The sequence below is a fragment of the Megalobrama amblycephala genome, linkage group LG7, assembly GCF_018812025.1.
Source record: "Megalobrama amblycephala isolate DHTTF-2021 linkage group LG7, ASM1881202v1, whole genome shotgun sequence".
Classification (NCBI taxonomy): domain Eukaryota; kingdom Metazoa; phylum Chordata; class Actinopteri; order Cypriniformes; family Xenocyprididae; genus Megalobrama; species Megalobrama amblycephala.
In genome coordinates, this window is record NC_063050.1 from 16,691,496 (window position 1) to 16,714,408 (window position 22,913).

Genomic DNA, 22,913 nt, shown 5'->3' on the forward strand with positions numbered 1-22,913 from the left:
GTTATTCTGGTTTAAAGGGCCATTTTATTCTAGGACTAGGCTTAATCTCTGTCCGGGAAACCGCCCGAAGTTTTTCATTCAGAAGTTTTTAAGTCATTATGTAGAAATTATTCAGAAAGGATGATTTCTGTCAGTAAAATACTGTTATTTCATTAAACAGTTAAATCATGTAAATTTACAGCTAATGGTTGCACGCATTATGATAAATGTATTAAAAAAAAAATATTTGACTCTATTTCTTTTCTTAGAATGGCTTAACTTGAAGTGCTGTAAAAAAAACAATTGGAAAAAAATATTATTTTAAGGTACTTTATGATATGTTGTCATATGGCAACAACGTACAATAGTGGAAATAACTTAGAATAAGTGTAAGTGTATATAGTTAATATTTTTCCTAAAAAAAGTTGTTTGTATTGAATCAATTGTGCTATTATAAGCTGTAAATATAAACAACACCTTATACTTATTTTCCAACATCTTGTGCTTTTATTTACTCCATTCTCTTTTGATGAATAATGCTGTATATTCTTTGAATTTCATTACGTTTTTCATGAATATTATTTAAATTGCAAATGTAGACAGTTAAAAACAAATCTAATACTGTTCATCATGTATCATAAAACAGTGACATAAAACCAAAAACAATGCAGTTCATGAAAATTCAACATTACGCAATCTTATGAGAGGAAGGTTATGAACACGAACCCCCCAAAATCCTTGAAACTTCACCTTTTTTTCTGTACGAAACTTTAAAAAGCATTTTTTTTCAGAGGTGAGGCACACGTACACATCACATTTGGTGGACTTCACCCTAAAAGTACACTTACACCCACTTGCACCTGCCTTTTTGAGACACAATGGTAGGCCAGTGGCAGTGGCGTGCAGTGGTGTTCTGAAATGAGGAGGCACATTTTTTTTTATGAATCAATGTAAATTCATGTGCATTACTCTTAAAGTTGACACATCTTACTTGTTAAATGAACATTACAGTACATCAAAAAATAAAAAAAATAAAATACAATTCTATTTTGTAATTTTACATTAACAATGTAATGTTCTATTTATCAGAACCAAGTCAGTCTCATCAAGTTAGTGTTTTAAGCATTTCTACATTCATTTCAAAATAATAACTAAAGGTAATAATAATTTAAACAATATATTTTATTTGTGTATTGCGGTTTTTCTTTTTAATTGTCAACCTAGGATATTTTGGCTCATCAGTCATGCTCCGTAAACACCGTCTGTCACAGACACGAATTGTATTTTTAATTTCACCAAACTGATTGCACTAAAAAAAAAAAACCCGCAGTCATCATGCTTTCAGTCCATTTCAAGTTTGATTTTGACGTGACAAAGCGTTGATATCTAACTGGGTGATCTGTTTACTTACTTTTCAATTAGTCTTCCCATTGACGCCATCATTTCTTCAGTCAAACTGATGCGCGGAACGCGCACGTCAACAAAAGGCGGGATTTATCGCACAAGCCAGGGGTGCGTTTCCCAAAGCGAACTATGGTCGCAAGTTCCGTCGTTACCAATAGAGTTCAATGGGACTTACGACCATGGTTCACCAACGATGCTTTCGGGAAACGCACCCCAGAGCCGTTACATCCAATCATAGCGCGATGGAGACATTGCCTCCTCTCTCACGTGACTTTCCCCCATTCATTCTCAATTACCCCCCACAAAACCCACCGCACGCCGGGGGTCTAATGATTTTATATGGTTTTCTATGAGAGGAAAGGGAGGCATGACTCCATAGACTGTAAAGCATGACTCCTCTGTGTACCTTTACCTGCGGGTGTCGCTGTTGGGTCTTCCTTAAGATAAACGTGTCTTTTTAATGTCATAATTTGTAATATTTGCGTTGTTTTATATGTAATATGGATTATTTTCTCATCCTATTTTTTTGAGGAGGCACTGCCCCCCTTGCCTACTCGGAGGAAACGCCCCTGGCCAGTGGTAGGTTTGGGCAGGTCTCTGATGTTGATTTAATCCATAATATAAATGCCATTGCAGTCCTTAACATACGACTAATCAACATTATATCACTAGCATTAATGTTGTTATTGTTACATCTTAACAGACTGCAGCTGGCCAGCTATCTAACCTATTATAATAATGTCATTCCATTATTGCGCAGTGTTGCCATATGGCAACACAGACATTTTATCGATTTACCAAAAACTAATTTCATAAAAAAATTTCTGAGTGGTGAATATGTTATCATAACTTACCTGAGATGATGTTAACAATTGTTTTTGTGAATGTGACATGGGCGGGTCTTGTTTGTTAATGACGTTTTAATTTGCTTTCAGCAACTACATACAAGAGACGGCAGTCTGTCAGAAAATCGCATTGCATGTCATGTGACAACCAAAGCACATCATTGGCTAAACTAAGGTCTTCTCTTACCAACAAAAAAAACGAGAATGTTCTGTTAAAGAGACAGTGGCAAAGAAATTAACACAAAGTGTATGTTGCCATATGGCAACACTATGCGGTAGAGGATTAAACTAAGCACTTGCAGTAAATAGAGTACCTCAGGGATGACGCATTTTTGTAGGCAAAACCCGGAAGCGAGTTAGCATTTTAGGACTTCCGGTTCCAACGCCGTAAAGTCTATGGGTTTTTTGAATGGGTTTTTGCTAAATCGCCTGAAATAAGGTCTGTGGTTAACAAAGCCTCTAAATACTTTCACGTTTTGATCTATGACTTAAAACACACCAGTTATAACCCACTTGTGATTTTTTAAACTTTTACTGTGTCTTAAAATCGGCGGTTGCTAACAAATTGCTAAAAGGGACTACTTCCTTTGGCGGGGACTTTAGACGTCATCATGACAAACAGGACATTTGGACAGCATTTCTCATGAAAAAGTGGATAAGTATTCATACACATCACAGATCATAATCAGCATGTTTATAAATAACGTTGTTTTTTAAATACAGTTTGAGGAAGCTTGGTGGTGACGACGTTGATCCGCGACCATGGTGTGCTGTAGTCCGTTTATAGCCTACTGTTAGCCTTTTATATCTGACGAATTTATTTAGGCTTCAAAATCTATAAATGTTGTGTTCACTTGTAAAGATTATCTTGATAGACAAAACATGTAAGTGTCATAACCCTTTGTTAAACACAGAGCTTATTTTCTGCGATTTTCCAAAAGTCTATAGGAAAAATGCATAGGCTTTCAACCGAGGGAACCCGTGCACCGCTAACTTCCGGGTTGGCCTACAAAAACGCGTCATCCCTGGGGCACTCTATTTACAGCATTTAACAGTAAACCAAGAAAAACGGTCTCGCGCTGTAAAAAGCAGCACATATAGGGGCCGGGCATCTTCAAGCAAGCGGTCAACAGAATCTCTTCAAAACTCTTACCATCTGCGTCTGCTAAAGAAAAAAACTAACTATTAGGCTAATAAGCAGTGAATTAGCAGTTTATTGAGGTAAAATTGGCCCAATGCTAAAGTGCTCGGACTCTTTGTAATGTTTATTTACAATAATTTGTAATAGGCCTTTGTGCTTGTTTTAAATAATATCTGATATACTATGTTATACTAATATATTTCTTTTTTTATCTTCCGTTTTCTTACAGATAGTAACTGAGAAAGATTGGTGAGACATAAGGGTCGTCAGACCTTTGCAGAATTCAGCCATACAAGAATAACATATGGGCCACGTCTGTTTTTATTATTTGGCTCACTACTGGTTGAGATATGGCCCTCTTTTGGTTTAGTTCTGGCTAAAAAGATGTGGGCCAGAACTAGGCCGGCAAACATAAACTATTCTGGGCCACATCTATGCCAAAGGAAATTTGCGGGTGAGCAGAACACTGTAATTATTTCTTTTAAACTTCAGTCAAATGTTTTTCCCCACACATTTTAGGTCTGCGTCTGTCCTCTGCACACAGGGTATCCGCGGGGCATTGAAAAGCATTAAAAGTCATTAAATGGATTTTGTGAAAATCAAGGCCTTGAATGGCATTGAAAAGCATTAAATTTCATTTATACAGGCATTACATTTTTTAGATAGTTTTGAAAAAAAACTACCAGTTTATTTTGAATAAAGCCTAAATAATTAATGATTTGCTGTTGCAAAATATGTACATTGGTGTGATACGCACACGGAACCAGTTTGGTAATTGCCTCCGGCCGGTGCGAAATTGCCATAACGCCGGTTTAGACAGCGGCGGGCTGGGAACTGTAGACAGAAGGCTGCATCAGTGTTGCCAACTTAGCGACTTTTCAGGCCCCTTTTGCGACTTTTTTTCCTAAGAAAGCGTGTTGTGACAAATACAGCGACTTGTTAACCTGATCTAGCGTCCGAGACCCCCTGGTACAACCGCACGAGCACGAGATTGCTTTTCTGCCGCAGGCGCAGGAATTCGTTCCGCCTTTCTGGTTCAGCATTGAGGATGTGCGCTCAGTCAGAGAACAAATAAAATAGATAGGCCTACTATTGCTTCTAACCTGAGTGATCATTTTACGTGTACATATAGCTAAAATCACTGCAAATGTCTATTTTATGTGTATGGTGATTTTGTCAGACAACATCTCGATTAGGCTATAAATCAGGATTTTAGTGCTGGTTTAACACGTCAGGGCTCGAACTTTACTCTCCCGACCGGACAAGGACCTTATTAAAAAGTCAATACCAAAAAAACAAACAAACAAACAAACAAAACAAACTTGGTAATCACCAAAACGGGAGTATGAAATATTTTATTTCATTTAGTGTTAGTGGCGATCCATAGTGGATAATAATAGGCTGTATAATGTACTGACGATAACAGTGTTGCGCTGTTGAGGCTCGCGCAGCATCTCGAGGAGAAATGGAAACATGAGCAAAGCACACAAAAAGAAACTTGGTTAAACATACTGCAGTAAAAATTCAAAATGTGGAGTTTACTGGTAAGTAATATCACACGACCTGTTTTGCTAAATAGGCTACCATCACGATTAAAAATGTGACACTGATTTCATACAACAGTTCAGTTAACAAATAATTAATATTAAGCCACTTACATTTTAGAAGGAACATTGACTGTTTTTGTTCTATTTTAGCACCAAAAATCGTTTCAAACAAAGTTCACAGCAGTACTACCAAAGCGCAACTCTCAGCCTTGTTTTCATTACTGATTCAGCGTTTTGAACGAATCGGTTGAGTCAAAGATTAAATGACCCATTCATTCTTGAATGAATCAGCCATTGGAATGAATCATTTGAATGAATGAATCAGTGACACTCACTTATTAAGATGGTTACTTGACGCCACCTAGTGGTGGTTTAGTTTCATTTTTAAAATATAATTTCCCCTCTAACATTTCTTATTTGTATTTTCAAAAAATATTTTAAAAAATTCCATAACATTATTTAATGCAGTTGTAATCAATCAAAAATATGCAGATTTACATACGTCAAAGCTGCAATATTCTGAAAGGATATTGCTTCAGAACAAATTTGTTTCTACCAAAAACAAAAAAAAAAATTCCGGACAAACTACTGTTTTGCTCGTACAAGACAAAATATATAGATGAAACAATTTTATTGGGAGTTTGGCTTAAAATATATTAAGTGAGCAAAAGTGTAGCAGCAGAGAAGCAAACAAATGTAAAGGGCTGACACTTGGCAGAATGCGAATGCAACAATGACATGATGAAGTTTCTAATTGCCGTATGTCGTCATCTATCGACATTTAGCGGCATATATATATGGCATTAAAAAAATAAAAAATTGCCATTAAAAAGGCATTAAAAAGCATTAAATTAGATTTGATGAAACCTGTAGAAACCCTGTGCACAGCATTTATTCTTGCATCTGAAGTGCGCGACCGTGCACAGGCGCATCTTAGAGGGAACATTGGGTGTGAGCACTTAACACTTTTAGAAGAACCTTCTGTTGGTGGGAAGTGCAAAGCGTGAGTATGCAAAGGGTGGATGTGGTGAGAATGCTTAAGAGTCAGTAGATCAAACACATCTATGTTAGTATCATCAGGAACTCTTCGATACTGCTGCAGATCTCTCAAGCTGTATTCCACTGATGTGAGTATGATATTGTTTCACTTGACACAAATGGGATTTCTATGAAAGGATTTGACATATGTGTGGACATTATTTTAGCCAGGGTTAATGTAATGAGTCAATTCCAGGATAAAGACTTAAAAATACTAGACCTTAAGAGGCATTCTACATCTAAAAGACTTGTTTTTCAATATCAACTTGAAATATATAATTTGGGCAAAAAAAAAAAGAAGAGCAAATTTAATATACCGAACTAAACAAACATACTGCAGTGGTGGACTAAGTACACAAATCAAGTATTTGAGTGAAAGTACAGTTACCCTTATAAAATATTACTCCAGTAAAAACCTGAAAGAGTGTCCGAAGGAGCTGAGGAGGAGGAAGTACTCTAGTAAAGCATCTATCTATCTTGTTTACAATCTGAAAACAACATAGCCTAGTTTGTCTTGTCATATCTCTTCATCACAGACCAGAATAAAACATTTTTAAAAATCATGGACTCAACATGTTTAAACCTGGGTTCCATCTTCTACAGCTTCTTCACTGTAAGTAAATTACATTTTGTATCAGTTCATTGAGTGAGTAGCCCACTGATGATGAATGAGCACCAAATAAATGTTTTTTTTTTCTTTCTTTCTCTTTCACACACTGTAGTTGAGTGGGGGCGCGGCTGTAGGATATGGTATATGGTCACACATGAAGAGCAAGACATCTGACTTGTTAAAAACAGTGGATGACGTGACACTTACAACACTTTTGTTCCTGGGGGCCCCGATGCTGATCGCTCTGGGCTGCATCCTCACTGTGACGGGTGTGATTGGCTGTCTGGGCACTTTGAAGAAAAAAAGCTGGATGCTCTTGGTTGTGAGTGTGTTTTTTTTGTTTGTTTTTTTTGTTTTTTTTACAATCACTAGAACCAGGGATGGACTGGGACCAAAAATCGGCCCTGGCATTTTGGCCCAGACCGGCCCACCACCACATAAGATCACAATCAAATTAGGAGGTGCAGCTTCTCTTCTTGCGTTTCTTCTCCATGATCACACTGAAACTGCATGCAGGCAGAAATCCCATAGATGGTGCTGTTCAAAGATATGATTGGGCCAGTCCAGTGTCAATCAAGAAAACAACCAATGGGCCGCTGAGCTAGGTGTTTCATGGACCACATCTGTCAGAAGGAAAAAACCTAGCCTATGTGATATTTTTGACTAAAGCGTTTTGGGCCAATTGTCAATTGAAAAAACAATGGGCCACCGATCTAGGCCTACCACTTTTATGGGCCTGTTCATGGGCAGAGATAATTTTATTTATTTATTTATTTTTATTTTTGCGGTTGGCCCAAAAAAGCACATCGGCCCACCGGGAAAGTGCCCGGTATGCCAGATGGCCAGTCCGCCCGTGACTAGAACCAATTTCTCAATACTTGGGTCACTTTTTCACAACTCTTCCCACAGTGAGCACAACAGTATAGGCTATATGAGCTAAACTTAGGACCCTTTTCCATTGCTTTGGCACAAAATACATTCAATGACTACATCTGTCAAATAACATGAATTGTTCTCTCACTCAGACACATTAACCACTACCAAAACTCGATGTACCTGGTTAATTTGCACGTTTACATATTCTTTTACAAAACTGTTAAACTTAAGTTCAAAACCTAACATACAAAACTGAATGTGATAGCAATTTGCCACATTTTTACAGTAATACCATATTGAAATAGCCTATATTCTGAATCTGAAAAATGAAATGCTGTCAAAACAGTTAGATATCGCCAAACACGTGTTAGTCTTTCAATTTCATTACTATCTCTGTACAAAAGGGGACATCTTAAGAATAATTGTGTACTGTAATGTAAACTTGGATAAAGTAACATGTTCTAAACAGAAAGTGTCATTCTTGTTTTGTGAAGAAAATTTACAATAGAAAACTGTCTGTAATGCTACCTGTAGTTAGTGTTTTTATGTCATTGTTTTATGAGTAACAAAGTGCATTTGTTAGGTGACTTTGCTAGTGTTTTGGAAAAGTTTTAATGAATTTTGGATGTGAAATTTACTGCTGTGCTAAACTGAATGTTGATAAAGAGAACTGTGTGAATATTGAGAAATGTGTCATAGCCATTGTAAAAAAGCCATTGTATTTATATTAAACAAGTATTAGGCAATTTTTCTGACTTACAATGATCAAATATATATATATAAGTTAAATAGGCCTATTGTAGAAATGCTTAAAAATGTCTTGACATGAACAAATTTAAAGCCAAATGTACTGCCCTGTTTTAATTTCTTTTTTTTCTTCAATTTTATTTTAGTTTTTCGTCGTTGTGCTCATCATCTTAATCCTCCAGGTCATCTGGGCAGTGTTAATGGTCTACCCCAATTCTGTGGTGAGAGCAAATATATGAGACCCAATATTTAATAATTGTGGAGAATCTTTAATCCAAAAAAAAAAATAGATGAAACCAAATTAAGATAAAACAAATGAAAGCTTGAATTATCAGTTACGAAAATAACACAATGTCACAAAAATCTTTCTTTTGTTAATTCATGGCTTAAGTTATGTTGCAAAACAGGAATCGTTGGCACACAGGTTGTGGGGACATAAAAGATAATAATCAACACACATTTGTGATTTGATAACCATATTTTTTTTGTGTAATATATATGATTTGCTGAAATTTTTCATATACAATTCAGTTAAACTATGTTTTCTTTTTTTAGATGGTTTTAACACAAAAATGATGTTAGCGAGGCAGCATGGTCTACTTCAAATATTCAAAATATAACTGTTTACATCTTTATTAATTAAAAATCATTATATTTAAATGTCTTTCTAATTAGTTAGCTAATATTATTTTTTAGTTATTTTGGTAAATTTTTGACACCTTTGCTGCATCACAATTCGTCTACTTATGCTTAAAGGGTTTGTTCACGCAAAAATGAAAATTCTTTCATTTATTACTCACCCTCATGTCGTTCCACACCCGTAAGACCTCTCGTTGATCTTCAGAACACAAACTAAGATATTTTTGTTGAAATCCGATGGCTCAGTGAGGCCTGCATAGGGAGCAATGGACACTTCCTCTCTCAAGATCCATAAAGGTACTAAAAACATATTTAAATCAGTTCATGTGAGTACAGTGGTTCAATATTAATATTATAAAGTGATGAGAATATTTTTGGTGCGCCAAAAAAAACATAACGACTTATATAGTGATGGCCGATTTCAAAACACTGCTTCAGGAAGATTCGGAGCATAATGAATCAGCGTATCGAATCATAATTAGGATTGTGTGTCAAACCGCCAAACTGCTGAAATCACGTGACTTTGGCGCTGATTCATTATGCTCCGAATCTTCCTGAACCAGTGTTTTGAAATTTGGCGCACCAAAAATATTCTTGTCGCTTTATAATATTAATACTGAACCACTGTACTCACATGAACTGATTTAAATATGTTTTTAGTAAATTAATGGATCTTGAGAGAGGAAATGTCATTGCTCCCTATGGAGGCCTCACGAAGCAATCGGATTTCAACTAAAATATCTTAATTTGTGTTCAGAAGATTAACGAAGGTCTTACGGGTGTGAAACAACATGAGGGTAAGTAATAAATGACAGAATTTTCATTTTTGGGTGAACTAACCCTTTAAATTCCCCGGTGTTATATTAACTCTGCATGATGTTTATACAGGAACCACCAGCAGGGTGTTAAAAGTAACACAGAAGCAGTATTAGAGTTAGAGTAATTAAGTGTTGATTGTTTGATTATTAAAGACACCTGATGATAATGAGCAGAATCACTGAAAGAAAGAGAAAAATAAGAACTACAACTGACTTCCAGCCTTAGATGAAATCAACTGAAAAGACATTCAATCTCTATTATAACAAACCGGACTGATTTTATTTCTGTCAATCGTCCACAGGTCTTTTTGAAAATTAACAGAGGCTTATGTGTTATTGAAAATATTTGGTCACTATTATGGTGATCAGTGTTTCCTTTAGTTGGCCAGTTTGTCTCTTGGTTTTTATGTTAAGTTTGTGGTCTTTGTAATAGTGTTTACAGAAAAACATAATTTGTTACAAAGGAGACCATAAACTGGAACGATCAGGTGATATGGTTTACACCATCAAGAAGAAAACTGATTGTCTAGTCCCATCACAGATCGAGAGTGGTTGTTTGTTATTTTCACCAACAGTACCTTCATACCACAGATCACATATTTTGAATTTTAACTTTTATACACATTGTGGAGGGAAAGAAATTAAACACACACAGACATCAAGAATCAGCATATGTTTCTCATCAATGGTGACATGATTCATGCTACAAACGTAAAGGATTAGTTCACTTTAAAATTAAAATGAACCTAAGCTTTACTCACCCTCAAGCCATCCCAGGTAATATAAATTTCTTTTTTCAGATGAACACAATCAGAGTTATATTAATCGCTTCTAAGCTTTATAATGGCAGTGAACAGGACCAACAAGTATAAAGCTCAGGAAAGTGCATCCATCCAAAGCAAAACATACTCCAAACGGCTCTGGGGGGTTAATAAAGGCCTTCTGAAGTGAATCGATGTGTTTGTGTAAAAAAAAAAAAAATCCATATTTAACAGGTTATAAAGTAAAATATCTAGCTACCGCCAGACCGCTTTCAGTATTCATCTTACGAAGAAAGTGTAATGCTTCTCACAGTTCAAAACGCTTACACTACGTCCTAAGCCTTTCTGTGCGATGTCAGTTACGCTTTCTTCCAAGACCAAGAGTCAAACTGCCCAACTAAATGAAACATTGATCACCATAATGGTGATCAAACATTTTCAATAAAATATCAACATCTAAACCTGTTAATTCTAAAATAGAACTGTAGACAAATGTCTGGTTTGTAATAAGAGAGATTTAATGTCTTTTCAGTTTCATCTAAGGCTGTGGCTGGAAGTTAGTTGTAGTTTTTGTATTTCTATTTTCTTCAGTGATTTTGCTCGTTATTATCAGAATTCTAATTTTAAATATTATTTAGAATGGATAGTGCAAACTGGGATGCAGAAATTGTCTAGTTTTGATATTTTGTCTTGATCGTATCAATCAGTTTCAAAAAGGAATTCAGTTATGAAGCGGAAATTAACCCTGTGCCAACCAACCTGTCTCACATAATGTTCCATACTGGTTAAATACAGGAACAGAGCTTTATCCAAATGCTTCCTTTTATGGTTAACAGAAAGAAAAATCCTTGAGCAGCTTAGAGAGCAAAATGATAAAAAGCCTTCAGGAGAGCTATAAAGAGAATGACACTTCAATCACTCTCGTATGGGATGAAACTATGAACAAGGTAAGACCGTCATGCATAAGCCTTCATGTATGTCAGCTGTGGTCCTTCTAATGAATATTACAATTTTCACTTTAATGAAGCTGCGTTGCTGTGGATACAAAGGCTATGCTGACTTCACACATTCCGCTAGGGAAGAAGAACAGAAGAACTTGTATCCCAAACAATGCTGCAGTCGGTTTTCAAAAACACATTCAACATGTAGTAAAGAAAAAGCTGAGAATAAGGTACTGCCTCATCATGACCAAAATACAGCAAAAAGATCATGATTACATTATTTTTATGAAACTCTTTCATTCCTGCTATAGAAAGTAAGGGGCTGCATTCAACTGCTGTTGACCGAAAACATTCCCATTTCTGGAGCTTTGTCCTTTTTGATCGGCTTTCTAGAGGTAATAATATATGTGACCCTTGACCTACCTAAACTTTGAACAATTAGAAAGTGGGAAATCAGACATCTTGTATGTTAGTAGTCCGTCAGCAGGAATGAATCTAAGAGAGCATTGTACTAAAACAGCAGTCAGTTCTTGATGATAAATAATAGTTATATTCAACTTCAACTCTGTTTTCCAGATTGTTGCCTTGGTCGTTTCCCTGAAAGTCTACCGATGCTTGAGACGCATACCTGATCTCCCGGACCCCTTTGAAGATTTTCTATGATAAACAACTTTTTATAAATGTGTGGAAGTTTGTGTGTTTTATTATTGCTTTTGCATTTACATACAGTGCTTTCAGGAGGAAATCACATTTTGTTATGAAAAAAGTTACTTTCTTAAAAATATTACTTGATTTCAGTTTTACAACGCCTATGAAATATAACAAAGTGCATAGTGGCTTCTCTTTTCATTAAATGTTTCTTAATTTTTTTGTAAAGACAAATCACTGAGAATATGAATCTATTACTATAAAGAACAACTGTTCAACTTTAATACTTTCCTTTCAAAATGATTAATAAACATAAAACATTGCTTTGAGAAAATCCTGTTGTGGAATAATTCATGGAAAACTGTATTAAATATTTTATTAAATTATATTAATAACTTTATTATTTAAGAGATATTTCTATTCCTCTAGTAAGCCTACAAACTTTGCTGCTGCTTTAACATTTCATTCTGTAGTAAACTATAAACTGTAAATATAAAAACTCATTTATGTGTTTACTGCATATTTTTATTTGCTATTTTTTACATTGCACTTTATATTAATATATAAAAGCACCAGTCTTACATTGCTGCAATACATGAGGATTATTTCCAACAGTACATATCAACATCAAACCTAATAATCATCTGAACACTATCATTTACATTCATAAGAGCATTGCCTGTTATACTGTATTCTTTCACATTATTGTCATATATTCAAAAGAGAAAATTATATTTTTTATTTACCTCATGTTGCTATTTTATGTAGACATTTACTCTATTTCCAAGAAACTAGAAAAGCTAGATCAGTTTCAGTGCTGATTATCATTATTCTGTCACATGATTACATATCATGGCATTCACTTTCAGAAGAATCTAAATATAAAGTTTAAAAATAATCTGCCAAGTATTATAATGCAACAAAATTGCATCCAAACTTTCTAGTTGCATGTATCAATATGAAAAAAATATGAAAGCGATCATGCAGTTCAAATATTTGCTCTATTTGGTCGCTCCATGACCTCACTACTCGACCCTGTGACCTCTGACCTTACACTTACACACTGACTTTGACCATTAGAAGGCAGCCATTGTGAATCTGCCAGCATCCGCTCTCTTTCTGAATTCTCCGGAAACGCTGAAACTTCAGGCGATGGAGCAGTCAGTAAAGACACTGCTGCTTCTTTGCTATCGGGTAGATTTGGTTTTGGTGTCGTGACCTTTGCCGGGTCACGGATAGGCTGGAAAGAGTAGAAGTCGGGTACAGAGTGATTGGTGGTGTTTGAGGAACAGAAATGAGACTTGACTTGTCCCTGAGCAAGAGGACTCTTCCTCCCTGCTGACGCCTGTGCTGTGGGCGGTGGGATTTTTGGCAGTAGTGAGTCTTTCTCCACCATCTTCTCGTCTTTCTCTTCACCTCTTCCATCTCTCTCACCTTGCTGGTGGAATTCCACATCTGACAGCGGAGGACAGGTGCTGATGAGTCCTCCACAGCTGCAGATGGTGCTCTGTGTGGTGTCCAGCCCGAGTCCAGACGGCATGGAGCCGGCCGTGCCCACGCTCCTCACCGCGCTCTCCTCTTCCTCATCCTCTGTGTCAGAGAAGGAGGGGTCCGGACTGATGGAGCGTGTCAAACGCCGCAGCTGGGCGGAGGTGCGGCGTAAGGCTCCGCCCATGAAGCTTGTGGGAGAGGGGGCGGAGCCGAGGAGCCGATTAAAGAGGGCGAGGTTGTGATTCCGCGTCACGGATTCCTCTAGGTTCTCAGCAATCTCCTGCAGAGGCTGGAAATGCATCTCCTCTTTAGGAATTCTGGGGATTTGAAATGTCAACAAAATAACTTATTTGTTTTTCACTTTATCCATTATTTTGTTTTTACATTAGCATTCAAAATTTGGAGTTATTATATGATTTTTTGAAAGAAGTCTCTTTATGTTCACCAAGGCTGCTTTTATTTGATTAAAAATACAGTAAAAACAGAAATATTGTAAAATATTATTACAATTTAAAATAACTGTTTTCTATTTAAATATATTTTAAAATGTAATTTAATCCTGTGATCAAAGCTGAGTTTTCAGCATCATTACTCATCTTCAGTGTCACATGATCCTTCAGAAATCATTCTAATATACTTATTTGATGCTCAAGAAATATTTCTGATTATTATCAATGTTGAAAACAGTTGCCCTGCTTATTTTTTCTTTGATAAACAGAATGCTTAAAAACAGATTTTTTTGTCTTTACTGTCACTTTTGATCAATTTAATGCATCCTTGCTGAATAAAAGTATTCATTTCTTTAAAAAAATATTTAATCCAATCCAAAAATGTACAGCAAATATATAAAGCACCATCCAATTTTTTTTCTAAATGTAAATTTTTTGGTCAAACTATTCCTTTTAAAATCATACTTAAATATTTATGACTGAAATCCACCATATTATCTTTTTTTTTCTTTTTTTCTTCAGATTGTTTGCAGTTGTACAGTGTACAGTAAACTGTCTAGTCTGAAAAGATCAATGGATTTGTGTTTGGTGATCACTGACGCCATGTCGAATGTGGAGCCTTGGAAAGAGGGTTTGCGCAGCACGAAGAGCGTAGCGGCTGTGTATGGCGGACGAGGATTTGAATCATTCCAGTAACGATCTCTCTCCATCATGGGCAAATCTCCATACATCTCATCCACCGCCATCATAGACACCTTTTAAACACATATAAAATCATAGTCTTTCATTTGTTCCACAAAGAGACATTTTCTCTGTATATTGTAATTGAATTATCACCTGGAAGTTTCTATCTATCAACCAATTGGTCTCAAAGTCATCATCATCCTCTCCAAATGGATTTATGAGCTGCTCTGCCACCTGAGAAATAATTACACAGTGACACAAATAAATAGTAATGGCTAAAGAAACGCTAATAATGATTAAATTAGTCATGGAATGATACTTTTGGGTTCATGTTTTATAGCGACATTTACGCTTGTGGGGCAGGGTCATATCTGAAAAGGGAGGGACATCTAATTAATATTTAAATGATATCAGGGGTTCTGATTCCTGACCTTCAACCAGCCAGCATAGAAAAAGAACTGCAGAAGGGTAAAGATGGGGACGTAAAGGTCAAGGTCATGACCCGGATAACCCTGACCCGGGTCCAGAAACTGACGACCAATCAGACACACCAGGAAGAAACTGTACACTGCCAGAGTCACAACCTGCGATGGAAAAAGATATCAATTCATATTCCATCACATGCCATGAAACCCTTTCAGTCTCTCTCATCTTAAGCATGTATTTTACCTGTGTGTAGACCAATGGTATGCTGATCATGTCATAGTGAAAAAGCATGCTGCACTTCCCTCTGAAATTGTTCAGCTCCTACAAAAACAACATAGAAGACATATAGAAATATCATTTCATCCAAGCACTTCGGTTTTACACTAGGCATCAAATGTTTTGAATTAAATTAACTATCTTACTTTCATAAATACTGTCATGTAAAAGCTTTAAAGATCTTTTGAATGTAGTTACCTCCAATAGAAGTTTATAAGTATTATCATCTTTGATTCTGCCCTCACAGCGGGCCACTGCGGCCAGGTTAGTGAACCAAACACATGGGATCCAGTACTTATTATAGGGTGAGTGTAAACTCTCAAACTTCTTACGCTCTTCTCTTGTCATAAAACCTTGAAAGAGACAGACATTACTCAGTGTCAGGTGGACTTTTCACACTCTGCTTAACCCCGGGTCTTTCTAAACCCCACTTTTAACCCCGGGTAAAGGAACAATTTACACTTGAAACCCTGCACCGCTTCTGAGGTATTAACTCTGCATTGCGGTGCGAAACTCATGCAGTGTGAAATGATGTGGTTTTAGAATTTTACAACTAGATGCTTAGCAATGGACAACCAATAGTGTGCCTCATATTCACTGGCTTTCGACAGTCATGGACACACTGTGCGTTATATAAAAAGTAGCTTCAGCGTTTGAGGGGAAATATCTAATGCCGACAGAAAAAGTGACAATTGAAGAAAAGACCATTTCATTCTTATCTTTATAGTCCAAAAAGTCCATTCAGGACAAATTTGATAGTATACAGTCAGCAATATATAATATGAGGATGCACAATGTTAGAACCTTTGTGTAAACCTATTGCGTGCAGCGTTCGTCCAATCAGTGACTGACTCCACAAACATGCAAATAAGAACGTTAACCCAGGGTTTAGGAATGCAGCGTGAAATGTCAGCTTATAAATACACAGGTTAAATTGTCAACCCCAGGTAAATTATGACCAGTGTGAAACATTAAGCAAGATAACCCAGGATTCCATTTACCTGGGCTTTAGAATGACCCAGGGTTAACTATTTCAAGTGTAAAAAGCCCTTATGGAGGTCAGTTTCTGCCACAGAATAATAAAATAAAAAAGGGTAATGACTTATTCGACTGACTTTATTTCTCAAAATTCCGAGTTTATATCAGGCAACATCTTTTTTTCTGAAATCTGAATTTTTCTCAAAAATGCGAGTTTATATTGCACAATTCTGAATTAATTTCTTACAATATTAAGCAATATTAACGCCTAGGTTACTTATGTAACCCCCATTCCCTAAAGGAGGGAATGGAGAAGTTAATAAATTGGGATCTCGCCTGAGATTCTGGTAACAGAACAAAGCCAATGCACATTGGCGAGTGAAATTTGCACTGCAAGCCTCTCCCCTGCTATACATAAGGCAGCATGCAGATACACACATTAAGTTTTCCGCTGATGAGCCGAGATGAAACTCAGCCGTGCCAGCAGAGGTACAGGAGTTGCGGCGACAGGAATTAACATCTTACATTAACAACCTAGACATTCCCTACCAGTCAGTCACCTGCTGGGGCGGAAAAAAGGACAGGGCTTTGCACGGAGAATGTCAATCACTGATGTTCCATTTAAACCTGAACAGTGAGACTATTGGATAACACTGGGAAAGCGTGCCAATTCCAATCTGAAAGGAAATGCAGTGGAGACCACATCCTGCCCATAGGGATGTAACGTGGGAAATATTCATATGGACTGACAAGGGGCAGTGCTACATATGGAAGATCTCTGGGGTAGATCCTGCCTTGTGCAGGGGTGGAGTCACATTCCATTACAGAGATGGCAGAGTGGACACGGAAAGACACAGACTCGCCAATGGGGAAGCCGTACCATGGAAATACACATAAGGGGTCACCCAGAGGGGGGAACCACAACATATGGGCTTTTACTTTAGTAAAGGGGTTGACCAACCAGGCATACACACAAATACTAGACCTGGCCACATCTGACTGCCGAGGATGCTGGAGGAACTCACCAGGGTTCACCAGCCAGGGACCTCACCTGCAGAGTAGAATAGGTGCTCATACCTGTCCTCAGAGGGGAATGGCACAGCAAGCGAAACACTCTTCTCACATATTACTTTTTTGTACACAACACACCGGGAGGACACTTCACTCAGAGATTGTAGAATCTCGCGAATGTGTTAGGTGTCATCCAGCCCGCAGTTCTACATAAGTTTGCCAACACCTAGGAAGAAGCAACATTTCATGTTGAGTGAGCTCTCACTCCAAGAGGGCACGGCTCGTCTCATCTCAGGATTGGTACGCCAAGATGATGGCATCCCATATCCAGTGGGCCAGCCTATGTTTGGAGACAGCCATTCCCTTCTGCTGGCATCCATAGCAGACAAAGAGCTGTTCTGAGGTTCAAAAGCTCTGTGTGCAGTCCACGTACAAACGCAGGGCACGAACAAGGTCTGCCTTCTCTGAGGGCAGCACTCACAAATTCACCACCTAATCCCTGAAGGAGTGGTGTGGAACTTTGGACACGTATCTGGGGCTCAGGATTACATGAGAATCAGCCCAAATTTTAAGCATGCTTCATTGAGCGTAAATGCCTGCAGGTTCGACACCCTCTTTATGGATGTGAGCACAGTCAGGAGTACTGTCTTAAGGGACAGGATCTTTATCTCCATTGACTGTAAGGGCTCAAACGGTACTCTCTGAAGAGCCACTAAGACCAGAGAAAGATCCCAAGAGGGATGAGGTTTTGCCAAGGAGAATTTAGCCTCTCAGGAACCGGACCACTAAGTTGTGTTTGCTCAAAGACTTACCGTCTACTGCTTCGTGATGTGCGGCAATAGTGGCAACATACACTTTCAGGTTGGAGGGGCACAGCCTTCGCTCTAACCCGTCTTGCAGGAAAGAAAGCACAACATTTCCAGGGCATCTACGGGGGTCTTCCCCACGAGAAGAACACTAAACAACGAAGAGATGACCTTCTAGACCTGTTCCTCTTCCTTGCAGAGCGTCTGTGAGAGCAGGCTCACTGGGGGAAACGCATACTTGTGTAAACCCCGGGCCAGCTGTGTGCTAGTGCATCCATGCCAAGAGTCCCCTCGGTCAGGGAATAAAACTGGCAGTGACCCGAGTTGCCTCTGCATGCAGGACTGCTGAGAACTGCTGGGCGAAGTCCTCAACAGTGTCACTGAAAAGGCCAGCCTTGGAGATGGAGTAGTCAAGAAAGGGAACTTTGTCGACCTCCTTCATCCCGGCCAGGTTCAGCCAGAAATGGCACTCCTCGACCAACAATGTGGACATCGTCTCCCTAAGGGACCGCATAATGACTTTTGTTTCATCTGAGGTCCGTCACTGTGTGCAGCTTCTGCATCAACCCTGGGTCAGATTTACTCTCGTGCAGCTCTTTTAGTGCCTTGGCTTGATACACTTACAAGAGAGCCATGGCATGCAGGGCAGAGGCGGTCTGTCCAGCGGTGCCATAAGCCTTACAGGCCTTGGATGAGAGATGCGGACGACACATCTAGGTGGCAGCATTTTGCGAAACAAAACTGCACCGCAATTGCATGCTCCACCTAGGGGATCTCCACGTACCCTTTGGCCACCCCGCCATCAAGGGTAGTGAGAGCAGAGGAGGCAGCAGAGCAGCTTTGGGCAAAAAGAGGTGCATTCCACGACTTTGTGACCTCTTTGTGCATTTCCGGGAAGAAAGGCACTGGAGCAGGACGCTGCTGTTTAACATGCCCCACGCCAAGATACCAATCATCCAGCCGTTTAGGTCCGAGACATGGTGGAGGGTTCCACTCAAGCCCAACACTTGTGGCAGCCCGGCGTGTGGACATCGCCCCACATGACTCATCTACAAATGCTCTTCAGCATGCTTACGCCACAGACATGTGAGGCAATGATCGTGGCTGTCAGATGTGGCCAGGAAACAACCGCATCCAGAAACACACGGGTGGAATGACATCTTTAAAAAGACGCAATGTCACACCTGTGAAGTCAGAATTGTGAAATAAGTCGCAATTGCCTTTTTTTTTTTTTTTTATTCTGTGAAGGAAACTGGCTTCCATAGGTTTCCATATGTCCACCACAGCTTTAAACCCTTGTGTATTTTTAACTCTTTGTGTAACAACAACAAATAGTTCCTTGTACTACCACTACTAACAATTAAGTGAGTCATGATCTGAAATTCAAGATCTGAATTTTTTTTTTTGACCAGCATGTCAATTTTTTTCCCGTTGCTCCACAAGGAAAGGCTTATCCAATTAGATTTGATCTTTAGATCACATGCCACTGGCATATGGTGTCACTGCTGTTGCACAAAAGGGCGAGATAGGTGGTGCTTTAGCACAGAAATCTATTTTGAAAACCAGTGTAAACAGAAAAAAACTATGCCAAAGAGAGAAGAGCGATTGTGCCTTGTGGTGATATGCGCCAACATTTAATAGGCCGAATAGCTGAATAGTAGGTGGCTGCGCCACCTAGTGTGCAGGCGTAAAATGCATTCTCAGTCAGCGCCACATATTGTGCAGCCGTGATTTAGCTGAAGACAATCAATCGTTTCACTTTCAGTGTGAAAGCACTGTTCGTTGGCAATTCACTTTGGTTGGTTTAGTGTTGCTTGGGTGTTCTGCCTTGTTGTGGTGTGGAGTGTTGTAAACTCATTTTACCTGCTTCAACTACGTGATCCATGGTAGGGAATCTCTTGAACACGGCTGTGCTGACGGAGCGCAGGATCAGGAGCGCGGACAGACTCGCATAGCGCATCAGCGTCCGTCGCAGCAACCTGCCATGCTCGTCTCCGCCCTGCACGCCACCGGAAAGCGTGCACATGATCCTGTCTGGCAGCGGGATGGAGGTGTACTGATTCCACCAGCGATTCACTATTAATGTCACGTAAAACCCTGCGTGTAATATAAAGATTTTTTAATGTATGCTTGTCATCTGCTAAAATCCCTTTAAATGATTGATATCATCCTCCCATTTTGTTGGGAAAACATGCATACCTAATACGAAAGACATTGGGATGAGACTGGCATAGTGGTTGCAGTAAATGGAAAGCTTTTCAAAGTATCTCTTCTGATCGTCCACAAGGAAGAATCTGGTAAAGAAAATGATGTAAATAAAACCTGACTCTCGATCAAAGCATCAGATGAGGACATTAACACAAGCACACACACCTGTATGTGATGCTGATTGCTGTGTACATGGCAAAGAAAGCCAGAAACTCTTTGTACAGAACTTTATAGATGCTTCCCTTCCAGGCCAATAGCAGTTTGGAGAAGCCGCAGAAGCGCGCATTGGCCACTCTGGCGGTGTAAGTGACGGTCATCACGCGCCACAAACTCAGTGTGTCACAGCGTGCTGGAAAATAACAAGGCTTAAAGAGAAGATTAATGTCTCCAGAAACACACCACAGTAAAGTCAAGATACATTGGGCTAATTTTGGCTGTGATTGGGCGGGGTTTGAATAGTAATTCTGCTGGTTTTGTTACGCAAACCTGGCAACCCTGGTCAACAGTGTAATTACTGATGGAGTTACAGAAGTTAATCAAGTTTTAACATGCAGGTATTGTGGTCACACTTTATTTTACAGTATGTGCACTTATGTGTACTTACAGTGTACTTACCTGAGAAACTACTGGGTAATATAAGGTAACTACATGGGTTAAGGTTAGGTTTAGGGGTAGGTTCAGGGTTAGTACCTAGTTATTACCCAGTTATTGCAATTACTATAATAAGTACATAGTAAGTACATGGGGAACAGGACTGCAGAAATAAAGTGCTACAAGTACAATGTAAAAAAAACTTACACAATAAGTGCATTGTATCAAATGATTAATTTAAATGTTAGTACATATGGTTAAAGACACTTCACATAAAGTGAAACCACATTTTTATATAATTTAATTTGTTATATGATATACATTTTTAAAAGCATTACAAAAAATAAAACAAGGACAGAAAAAAACATTTTATAATAATAAAATAATGTAATGCTTTACTGTATTAATTCAATAGTCAATATTTTTTTAATAAGAAATTGTATTTCTAAATATTCTTTCTTCATAAGGAAACCTCTGTTTGCTGTATTAACAAATATGTACATTTCTAAAGAAACAGATAAAAATATATATACTATTACATTTTTTATATTTGATTTTAATTTGCATAATGTAGGTATTATTAAAGACTAGTCTTAAAATAAAAAAAACTGTTAAACTGCCAACTGTATTTCCAAAAATATAGTAATATTTGTGTCCATTTCATGTTATATAATAATAGTTTTGACATGTTTGGGATTGGACGTCTCTGCCTCCTTCGCTCCAATAAGGGGTCTGTGGCATAAAATTGCCAATGGAACTTTTATTTGGTGTTCTTTTTGAGTGTTTATGTGTTTGGCTGAGGATCAAGATGTCAAAATGTGTCTGATATCCTGCTGTGGATCCCACGGGACAAGCGCTTTGTCATCTAAAACACAGAGGCAGGTAAATGTGGGTATATACGTGCCGTTTCAGGAAAAACATGCTGAACTGCCACAGGTGTTTATTTTTCCACGAGATTTCGCATGTGCTCTAAACAATTACGCACAAGAAACAAACTCACAAGCATTTCTCCCGCAGTCTGTTACTCAATTTCCAACACTTTTACTTTTTTACAATACTGTATACTCAGTATTGTATTTACAATAAATTATTCTATTCAATAAACTTTATGTAAGAAAATGACTAAATGAAACTATAAGTGTTCTTACCTTTTCTCCTCAGCCTCAGAGGAGTAAAATATTTCACTGCATATTCTCACAGGATGTTCCAGAGGAGCTGCATGTCATGCGTCCAGACGGGCTGTGTGTGTTTCTGTCGTTTCTTATGTTCTGACAGGAGCTTGAGTTCTTTGCATCGGGTCAAACGCACCTCCTCCATCAGGAGGTGGGACTTTAAGTGAGGACATCATCTCTCCCAGACTCACTGAGGTCTACAATTAAGATTATACAATATCCACAATGACACAGATAACATACAAACACAGCATTTCCTCTCTGCAGTTTACAAACATGTAACTGTACAGTGTGAGAGAATGTGATGGCAAGAACGGGGCAAGTTGTCACATGGTTTTGAGTCAAAAGTCCAATTGCACAAATGTATTTTTCTAGCAGGGTTTTTTTTTTTTTTTTTTTGGAAAGATAGTGTTCAAAATAAGACAAGATAGTGTCTCAATTTTATAGGCAGATTTGTTGTGAATGATTTTTTGTGGAAGAACTTTTCTTAACTTCATATACATATTTCATATGATGACGTGTTTAGTGGTGCGAGGGCGGGACAACCTGTCACTCACATGAGATCCACCAATAGCAAATCACAACAATCCAAATATCCAATCAATTCCCAATGGACAAAATCAAGTCCTGCCCTACATTTGTTCTTGTTCGAGAAGCCGTTTCACTCTGATTTATGTCACAATAGGGAAGAAGAGACTATTGTAACTTCCTTTTCATGCCGACTTTAAATAGTAAAAGGGCTGTAAACGCATAGTAAATGCTGACTTGAACACGTTCTCCAGATTATAATTAAAAAGCCTATAAAATACCTATTTAAAATACAGGAT

General features: G+C 38.2%; 2 protein-coding genes across 4 annotated transcripts; one reads left to right on the top strand and one right to left on the bottom strand.

Moving 5' to 3' along the window:
• The first annotated feature begins 3,915 nt into the window (after nt 1-3,915).
• LOC125271875 (tetraspanin-1-like) lies at nt 3,916-12,300 on the top strand. Of its 2 annotated transcripts, XM_048196164.1 has the most exons (8): nt 3,916-6,043; nt 6,491-6,567; nt 6,677-6,886; nt 8,334-8,408; nt 11,242-11,352; nt 11,433-11,576; nt 11,658-11,741; nt 11,923-12,300. In XM_048196164.1, exons 2-8 carry the CDS (start codon nt 6,517-6,519, stop codon nt 12,007-12,009), a joined length of 762 nt encoding a protein of 253 aa, XP_048052121.1. In that variant the 5' UTR covers nt 3,916-6,043; nt 6,491-6,516; the 3' UTR covers nt 12,010-12,300. The 2 variants fall into 2 exon arrangements, with proteins under 2 accessions (XP_048052121.1, XP_048052122.1); XM_048196165.1 differs by having other exon boundaries at nt 3,916-6,567.
• Nucleotides 12,301-12,510: 210 nt separating this feature from the next.
• Nucleotides 12,511-22,605, bottom strand: best2 (bestrophin 2). Of its 2 annotated transcripts, XM_048196167.1 has the most exons (10): nt 22,063-22,605; nt 20,489-20,688; nt 20,315-20,409; nt 19,979-20,212; nt 15,519-15,673; nt 15,288-15,365; nt 15,050-15,202; nt 14,772-14,852; nt 14,535-14,689; nt 12,511-13,802 (listed from the first exon to the last, which is right to left on the bottom strand). In XM_048196167.1, the coding sequence occupies exons 2-10, from the start codon at nt 20,638-20,640 to the stop codon at nt 12,983-12,985; spliced, it is 1,923 nt and encodes a 640-aa protein (XP_048052124.1). In that variant the 5' UTR covers nt 20,641-20,688; nt 22,063-22,605; the 3' UTR covers nt 12,511-12,982. The 2 variants fall into 2 exon arrangements, with proteins under 2 accessions (XP_048052124.1, XP_048052123.1); XM_048196166.1 differs by lacking the exon at nt 22,063-22,605 and having other exon boundaries at nt 20,489-20,987.
• Between the last annotated feature and the right edge of the window lie 308 nt (nt 22,606-22,913).

Coding starts and splice junctions, on each gene's coding strand:
- LOC125271875 (XM_048196165.1), top strand. CDS start 6,517: ATGGACTCAACATGTTTAAACCTGGGTTCCATCTTCTACAGCTTCTTC. Junction 6,568..6,676: donor TCTTCTACAGCTTCTTCACT/GTAAGTAAATTA, acceptor CACACACTGTAG/TTGAGTGGGGGCGCGGCTGT. Junction 6,887..8,333: donor AAAGCTGGATGCTCTTGGTT/GTGAGTGTGTTT, acceptor ATTTTATTTTAG/TTTTTCGTCGTTGTGCTCAT.
- best2 (XM_048196167.1), bottom strand. CDS start 20,640: ATGACCGTCACTTACACCGCCAGAGTGGCCAATGCGCGCTTCTGCGGC. Junction 15,674..19,978: donor GGATCACGTAGTTGAAGCAG/GTAAAATGAGTT, acceptor GTCTCTTTCAAG/GTTTTATGACAAGAGAAGAG. Junction 15,203..15,287: donor TACCATTGGTCTACACACAG/GTAAAATACATG, acceptor TTTCCATCGCAG/GTTGTGACTCTGGCAGTGTA.